This window comes from Brassica rapa, chromosome A09 (genome assembly GCF_000309985.2).
Source record: "Brassica rapa cultivar Chiifu-401-42 chromosome A09, CAAS_Brap_v3.01, whole genome shotgun sequence".
In the NCBI taxonomy this organism is placed as follows: Eukaryota; Viridiplantae; Streptophyta; class Magnoliopsida; order Brassicales; family Brassicaceae; genus Brassica; species Brassica rapa.
The window spans coordinates 28,852,648-28,860,773 of NC_024803.2; the positions used below are offsets into that span (position 1 = coordinate 28,852,648).

Genomic DNA, 8,126 nt, shown 5'->3' on the forward strand with positions numbered 1-8,126 from the left:
GGCTTTGCCCATTTGGGCTTTGTTCCCTTTTATAATAATCAGATGGAAAAAAAAAAAAGATACAATTTCACAAAAGATAAAAGAGAAAGGAATTCGGAGTCTTAATTATGTATTTTGAAAGGTGCAAGGATAAAAAAATTATAGTATTTTTCAAAATAGGAATAAGACAACTGTTTTGTACAATAAAAATCATTTAATTACTTTGGTTATTAAATCATAATAAGACAATTTATTGATTTATATGTTGGACGTCTCTGTTACATGGGATCTGTCAAAATATTTTGTTTTGTTCTTATCTTATTTTTAGAAATATATCTGATAAATAAAATGATTTATTATCATTTATTAACAATTATTTAGGCTGGGCGGAAAATAATTTCACCCATTCGTAATGATATCAAGACTGCAGTCTCACAAAACAAAAACAGTTGTTAACCACATTTGGGTTAATGCCCATGCCAAGGTCCGCAGGTGTTTCATTGTCGAACCTCACTATACGTCGTCCATAGTAAGCTTGTAAGATACTAAAAAAAGAAGAAGAATATAGTGATTAGCAGAAGCTTTCGACTAAAAATGTATATGATTTTCATATTTATTAATTCAAAATATTAAATAATACTTTTAGTAATGCTTATAAATAACTAATTATACTTTATCGTATAATATAAGATGTTTAAGATTTTTGTCTTAATTTATAAAACGTTATGCATAGAAGTTGGAAAATGTTTCCACTGTTAATATATAATTAATATACTTCCTTAGATTTTGTACTTTTAACTAAAACGTCTTATAAAATATGACGAAACGTCTGGACCTCTCCATGAGTCTGGGATACTTCAAGTTAATAAAAAAAAAACAATAATATTGTGATAAATAATTTTTGGTGGTCTTAAGAAAATGTATAATAATTATTAATATTATCATAACAAAATAAAAATTGATGGTCTAAAATATTTGGTGGTCCCATTTTTTTAACCTTAATCGCTTATCCTCTAGATCGAGTCTCATGACTCATCTTAGCTAAAGTCATGAATGATACCATAGTATTAAAAATATAAAGAAAGTTTGGCTTTAACGTCAAGGAATCTACAAAAGTGTGTGAATTTGATTTGCTCCGTAACTCCTGTTAACCTAATCAATTGAAAATTAATTAGCATGGTTAAGAAAATCATTCAAAGAAAACAAAATCAAAATGTTGGGGGCACTTAGAAGAAGAAGTGGACTAATGGATTAGATATGTATCCACCTTTGCATCTCCATCATCCTCATCATCATCATCATCATCATCATCAATTCAACAGCATCATCATTATCATCATCAGCTACCTTTCTACTTTGTCCGTTTCACAACTGACTTATCTTCTCTCTCTCTCTTCCATGTGATATACACTAAGCTTGGCTCCTTCTGCCTTTAGCTGTTCCTGTCTAAACGTCCGTACGTCCAAGTTTCTTCTGGTAACCTCTTCTTCTTAGTGTCATCGTTTTCCATCTAAAAGATTCATTCTCTCCTCCGATTTTCTTCTTCCCCTCTCTTTTCTACTCTGCTTTTGTGATGTTGATGTCTCTTTAAGCTCCATCTGATGTGTGTTCTTTTCTCTTTGATGCTTTTGTCACTTGTAACTCTTTTAAAGATTTCATCTTCTGGGTTTCATTAAACTCTCTCAAAGCTTGTGACTTTGAGCTTACCCAGTTGACGTTGTTGATTTAAAATTGTTTTCTTGCAGACCAAACACAGTGTCTGATTCTTAATCTTTGTTAGTTTTCATTCTTTCTCAGGATGCTTTTGTGCTCTCTTGTCACTTGTCAAACACACCTATAAGATCTTTGTCTAATTCCAAAGAAGATGGAAGCATCCAAAAGTAATTTTCTTGTAGAGGTAAAGTAAAAAACCATCTTGATGCTTTTTTTTTTAGCTTGAAAGAATCTTACTAATGATCTCTTTCTCAGGTGAACAACATTGAGAAGCAGCTATGGACATTAATCCACACAAAGGGTATACTGCATCCAGATGTTTCAGAGCTATACACAAAAGCAGGTTCGACCTACGAGCAAATCTTCAAAACCAATCTCCAGCAAGAAGAGCTTCAAGAAGTAGAGTTCTGTCTCTGGAAGCTTCACTATAAACACATCGACGAGTTTCGCAAAGGCCTCAAAGCAGATGATCCTTCCAAGTCAAACACTCATATGAAAGCATTCAAGCTGTTTCTGTTGAGAGCTGCAGAGTTTTACAGGAATCTGATTTCTAAAGTCAGAGGATATTACTACAAGGGGCTCTCTGAGGAATCTGGAGGCAAAAGCAGATTCTTATGCCATCGTTTCTATATCTGTCTTGGAGATCTAGAAAGGTATAGAGAACAGTATCTGAAAACACATGGACATTGTGATTGGTCAACTTCAGCTACTTACTATCTTGAAGCTGCAAAGTCTTGGCCTGATAGTGGCAATCCTCATAACCAGGTAACTTAACTCTTTTTCTTTTGTTTATTAGCCATTTTGTAAGTGATTTTTCTTGATATTGTGTAGCTAGCTGTATTGGCCACTTATGTTGGTGATGAGTTCTTGGCTCTGTACCACTGTGTGAGAAGCTTAGCTGTGAAAGAACCTTTTCCTGGTGCTTCTAACAATCTTCTTTTGTTGTTTGAGAAGGTGATTGATTCACTCATACTCTCTCTCCCTACTAGTTGCAGTTAGACTGTGTATGCCTTGTGTTGCTCAAAATGCTTGTTTTAACTACTGCAGAACAGGTCTTCTCATTTGCAGTCTCTATCTACTGATGCAGAGTTTAACTTCTTAAACCCATCAGAGAGAAATGTCACTGTGAAAGCAAAAGGAGAATTAAAGACTGGAAGTGATTTATGGACACTGGTTGTTAGAACAATTAGCTTCTTCTTCCTTAAATCCAGGTCTGTTCTTTTCTTTCAACTCAAGATCTTGATGACCCAAGCTGTTCTTCTCTTAGTTCTGTATGGTTTGTTTCAGTTTGGATGAGTTTGGTTGCACATTTGCATCAACTATAAGAGAATTGGATGCAGCATTTGCAGTGGATGATAGAAACCTAGAAGCCATGTTGGAGTCTTATCAAGTTATGGACCCCGCGAGAAAGGGACCTTATAGAATCATCCAACTTGTTGCGGTTTTCGTCTTCATCTTCCACAACTTAGCCGAGTTTAATGCACCAGACAACGTGAAAGAGGAAGCAAAGCTTACAAACTTAGCATTAACAATGGTGTTCATCGTCATGGGGCGAGTTGTTGAGAGGTGTTTGAAGACTAGTCCCTTGGATTCTTGCCCTCTCCTACCTGCTCTACTTGTATTTCTTGACTACTTACCGTTTCTACTTCACAAGGAAGAAGAATGCAGGCTTGATGAGAAGAGCGAGATTGCGATATCTTACTTCTTTAGCAAACTTGTTGATTTCTTGAACCGCTTAAAGGTGAAAGGACAAAACTGTTCTGCTAAGGTGATGGTAGCTTTTTGGGAGGATCATGAACTAAGGTCCTTGGCTCCTCTGGCTCCTGTGCATTTACTTCTAGATTTCACAAGTCATATGGAACTAAGAGAGAGTTTTGAGAGAGGCAAAGAACTTCGTCTTCAACGGATTATCAATTCCGCTATTGAGATCACAAGTAAGCAGAAGTGGTTATTCTTTGACAAGCAAGGGGCTCGTTTCTACACAGCTTCAGGTGAAAGACAACGCAAAGAAGAGCTCTTTCACAGAAAACGTGTTACTATAGGAAACGTTGAGATCATCCCTTGTGTGAGTGAAAGAGCTGTGCCTGCAGAAGAGGAAGAAGTCATTCTTCTCAAGCCGCTCGTAAGGTGTCAATCAGCTCCAATCTCTTCTTCTAGCATTGCAACGAAGCCACTCTGCTCTGATAACACAAGTTCAGGAAACCAAACAATAACTTCATCTGATGAAAGCCTAAGACGTACCTCATCAGTCATTGTGAGCCATAGCGCACAGGATACTAACTCTGGAAGCTTCAGCTTCACGCAAGGTCTTAAGAATACAGATCAGCATCTAGAAGAAGAGATAGTCTCAGAAAGACCTCCATCACTGAGCGCTTGGGTAGTTGACAAGAGTAAAGAGAAAAGCAAGCCGAATGGTTTGAGCCCTATTGATGAAACAGGTCCTGTGACATCCTTTGATAGTCTCTCAGTTAGTAGCACTACAGAGCATCCTGCTTCTTCTTATTCACCTCCTACTCCGTCTGCTCCATTACTGCCTGAAGACGCTTCTTGGTTTCACAATGGTGTTAATGTGAACAAAGCAGAGCAGACAAGATATATGGAACCCACTGCTTTCATGAAGTCATACACAAACCCGCCATTTGTTGGTATTTCTTCTTCTGAATGGTTACGTAGATACAGAGAAAGTCAGAATCCTGGACCAGCCTATTCTTACCAGGCTCAGGGGACAAACAATTTGAGAAACTTCCTGGCTCATGGATCACCCAAGTTCAGTCTCTTAGCTAGGTACGGGACACCAAATGATCAATCAATGGTGTCTTCAGAAAACTCAATGTTTTATCCTCAGCTCCACATGGAAGAAGCCCATGAACCTAGAGGACAAAAGTTGTGCAAGGGTCAACAAAGCACAAAGGAGGCTTACGGCTTCAGTGATGACCCTGGACCGTTTCTTCGGTACTTGAGAGAGAAAGAGCTCAAAGAGAATGGTCAGAGGTTAAGAGAACCTTCTCCTGCATACATGAACAACTAGAGATGCACAAGTGAGTAAAGGAAACTGTCCCAATTTGGCAAGTTGTAAACTACCTTTAGTCATCGTCTTGTTTCCTTGTATTTGTTGCTCAATTTTGCAAGAGAATGTTTTCTCGAGTTGTAACAAACATATCAAGAAAAAGTTTGGTTGTAGATAAACAAACAAAGTAAACTTCAAAAGTTTTGTAAGTTCTTTTGTTTGTACATGAGGGATGAATTTGAGTTAGATTACCCCTGAATCCAATATAAGCAAGGATAAATATGAGAACAATCACCGTCAATAACAATCATCTTAATAAACTTAGTTTGGTATAGCTTCCGGGAATTACAAACAAAAAAGAAGCTAATGTTGGACAATTGATAAATCAAACCCTGATCAAGATGAAGTTCTGGTGTAGTTCCCTAGCTGTTTGTGCTTCTGCATCCTCAATCAAGCCAAAGAAAAGAAAATAAAATAAAACAAAGGAGAGGGGAACTAAGAAAAGAGTTGAAGGTTGCACCAAAATATAGTCCTCGTATTTGCTTTGCTATAGAATGTTCAGTTACTTTGTGTCTGCGTCTGAGTAACTAAAAGCATAGCGCGTGGTTGATCAGTTGCTTTTATCAGTAGTAGGTGCCAAGTTCAACTCCTGCATCTGTGTCTCAACTGGTACTAGCCCTGTCTGAGCAAGAAACCTGCAGAACAAAGGCACTACATCCGATAAGCAACTATTTGAGGGTTTTTATCAGCTCTTCAAGACTCAACATCCACCTCTAGAATCTCATAAACCCTCAGAGAACAACAAAACAACACAAAAGATTATATATTTTCAAAGCACATACAAAACTAGAGAACTGAGAACCCTTATATGACCCCCCAAACTCAATTCCACAAAGACCAAGATGCATAAGTACTCATTTAGACTCCATGAAACAGAACACCTTAAGCTGTCCACACACAGATCATCAACTTGATTAACACCACTTCAGAGAAAGGGGGAAGCAACATACCAATTGAGGAGGACAAAGAGAGAAGATGCGATTACAATGAGGAAGCCGACGTGAAAAAGCAACATGGATTGGCCACTGGTGAAAGCTATGGAGAGCATGAAAGTGAGACAGAGACCAAGCAGAAGAAACGCGAATCTCAGAGCGTTCCATGTGGGAGCCTGTATAACAGATCCGATCCAGCTAGGGTTTTAGAAACCGATCAAAAGAAACAGAGCATCTACACAAAAGGGGGGTAAGAAGGAAGTACTGACATTGACGCCTGGAGCTAGAGCTCCGAGAAGAACAGCTTCCGTTGACGATATCTCTGATCTCTGCTTCTTCTCCATCTCTGGTTTATTTCCAAGGAAAGAGACGAGAGACAGTTAGAAGGAAGTTAGAACCCGATCATCTTTAACCGAAATGGTTCCTTCCGGTATGGTTTTGGTTTATGTGTTGTTGACTTTAATCTTTCTTTTGTTTTAAAAATTTTTGCTATGATTTAAGTTTTTTTTTAAATCAAAATATTTTGTTATTTCCTATAATTATTATGGTGGAAGGTCCATTGGTTTTAACCAAAAACTCTTTAATGCTTCTATACTTTGAAGTCCGGGTTTCAATTTTTAGAGAAGGAAGAATTATACGAATTAACAGAGAAACCGTTTACGAGAGATATGCAGCAAAACGCATAGATTCGATAAGGTGGCTCAGATGATGCAATTAGGTGTGAATCCGCAAATAAAATTGTCGGTTGTAAAATCGTCTGTAATATTTCTTAGAGTTTGTAATGGTATAATATATCCAACATTAAAAAAAATCAAAATATATCCAGCATTAACAAATCAAAATATTTTGTTTTTTTTGTCAACAAATATTTTGTTATTTCAAATATTTGCTATAGTTATGGTTGAGTTTTTTTTATTTGGCTGTTTATATATTTTCTAAAGAAAATCATATTTGAATTAATTTTTTCCAACTATTAGGGTGAAATACTAAGGATTGCCTCCGCTACATTGTAGCTGTGTGTGCATGGACGGTCCTGAATTACAAGAGACCCTAAACAAAAAATAATGAAGCCCATATCTTATTATATATAAAGTTATATAATACAAACAAAAAGAATGCTAAATCAGAAAAAAAAAATTAAGTTAGAGTAGAAATAGGAAGGAAAAAAAATAAAAGTTTATATAAAATTAAGTTTATCTATGTCAAATACAATTCTAATGACAAAAATGAAATTTTATTACTATGTTTTTCTGTTTTCAAGTATATAAAATTTTTTAAAAACATTTGGAGCCTTAAAAAAGTGGGAGCCCTAGACCTATGTTTCATTCTGCTGTGCTCAAGGACGTCCCTGGCTGTGTGCCCTTTCTGTCGTCTACTCGTCTGTAACCGTCGGTTCAGTCTTCTCATCATGTGGAGATACTATGTCTTAATCAACCTGTACAAGCATTATTAATTTTTGTTTGAACAATAAGTATAGGGTTCTCAAATAACAATTTTTAAGTTTTTACTAGATTTTGACCCGCGTTTAAGAAGCGCGGGTATTTTTTTGGTGACCGTAAACTCAAATATTAAATGAATTTATATTTATTATTAGATATTTAAAATATTTAAAAGCTGTTCTATTATTATTATATCAGACCGGTACAATGTTTGCATTGAGTTTTCATATCCGAATCAGACTTGTGGTCGAACCGTAAGATCTAGTAACTCATATATAGTGGGATAGAATATAATAAAATGAATATAGTAAAAATATCTGAAAAATCAAAAAGACCGTTATTAACCCACTGAGAAAAATATAATTTGTTTTTTTGTTTTATAAATTTTTGATATATTAATATACATTTGACTTGTATAAGAAATTTTTTTTAACAAATATTGTTAAGTTTATTTATAAATATATTAATTATCAATCTACCAAAATTGTGAAACAAGTATTATTTTTTTTCTTTTTTAATTTTCTATCAAACTATTATCAATTTTTTTTTTTAAAAAAATCAGTTTGTGACAGATATTTTATTATTAGAAATCCATACAATATAAATAATGTTACATTTATATGTATTTATGTATAAAATGGTCTTCATAATTTGGGATTTTGTAAAAATGGATCTAAAGTTAATTTGGTTAATTTTTTTTTCTGTAACAAAAGTTAATTGGATTTATAATTTTATTTTCTGAATGGGTTGTATCAGTTAAATTATCTTTTTTTAAGTTAAACGCTCAAAGCTCAATTAATAATATTTATTTTGCTGATAACAAAGTGAGATTAAATAGGGATAACATATAATATATAAGGAAGACCAAAAAAAAAGGAAATGGTCCAACAACCTCTTATAAGTAGATTTTTAAAGACTGCTTCACTTTTAATAGTATAGATTACATAAGTAGTCTTCAAAGAAAAGAAAGACCAATACAGCCTATTTTATTTTAAA

At 34.9% G+C, this 8,126-nt stretch overlaps 2 protein-coding genes across 5 annotated transcripts; one reads left to right on the forward strand and one right to left on the reverse strand.

The window, feature by feature from the left end:
- Positions 1 to 841: 841 nt before the first annotated feature.
- LOC103838972 (protein SMG7L) lies at positions 842 to 4,908 on the forward strand. 3 transcript variants are annotated; one of them, XM_009115437.3, is made up of 6 exons: positions 842 to 1,455; positions 1,760 to 1,876; positions 1,948 to 2,457; positions 2,524 to 2,646; positions 2,740 to 2,903; positions 2,980 to 4,908. In XM_009115437.3, exons 2-6 carry the CDS (start codon positions 1,844 to 1,846, stop codon positions 4,718 to 4,720), a joined length of 2,571 nt encoding a protein of 856 aa, XP_009113685.1. In that variant the 5' UTR covers positions 842 to 1,455; positions 1,760 to 1,843; the 3' UTR covers positions 4,721 to 4,908. The 3 variants fall into 3 exon arrangements, with proteins under 3 accessions (XP_009113685.1, XP_009113684.1, XP_009113686.1); XM_009115436.3 differs by having other exon boundaries at positions 843 to 1,455; positions 1,777 to 1,876; XM_009115438.3 differs by lacking the exon at positions 842 to 1,455 and adding an exon at positions 1,467 to 1,582 and having other exon boundaries at positions 1,777 to 1,876.
- A 42-nt stretch (positions 4,909 to 4,950) lies between these two features.
- LOC103838974 lies at positions 4,951 to 6,111 on the reverse strand. Of its 2 annotated transcripts, XR_004451291.1 has the most exons (4): positions 5,961 to 6,111; positions 5,710 to 5,867; positions 5,219 to 5,394; positions 4,951 to 5,188 (listed from the first exon to the last, which is right to left on the reverse strand). XR_004451291.1 is itself a non-coding variant. In XM_009115439.3 (3 exons), exons 1-3 carry the CDS (start codon positions 6,033 to 6,035, stop codon positions 5,310 to 5,312), a joined length of 318 nt encoding a protein of 105 aa, XP_009113687.1. In that variant the 5' UTR covers positions 6,036 to 6,111; the 3' UTR covers positions 4,955 to 5,309. The 2 variants fall into 2 exon arrangements, 1 of the variants encoding a protein (XP_009113687.1); XM_009115439.3 differs by having other exon boundaries at positions 4,955 to 5,394.
- Between the last annotated feature and the right edge of the window lie 2,015 nt (positions 6,112 to 8,126).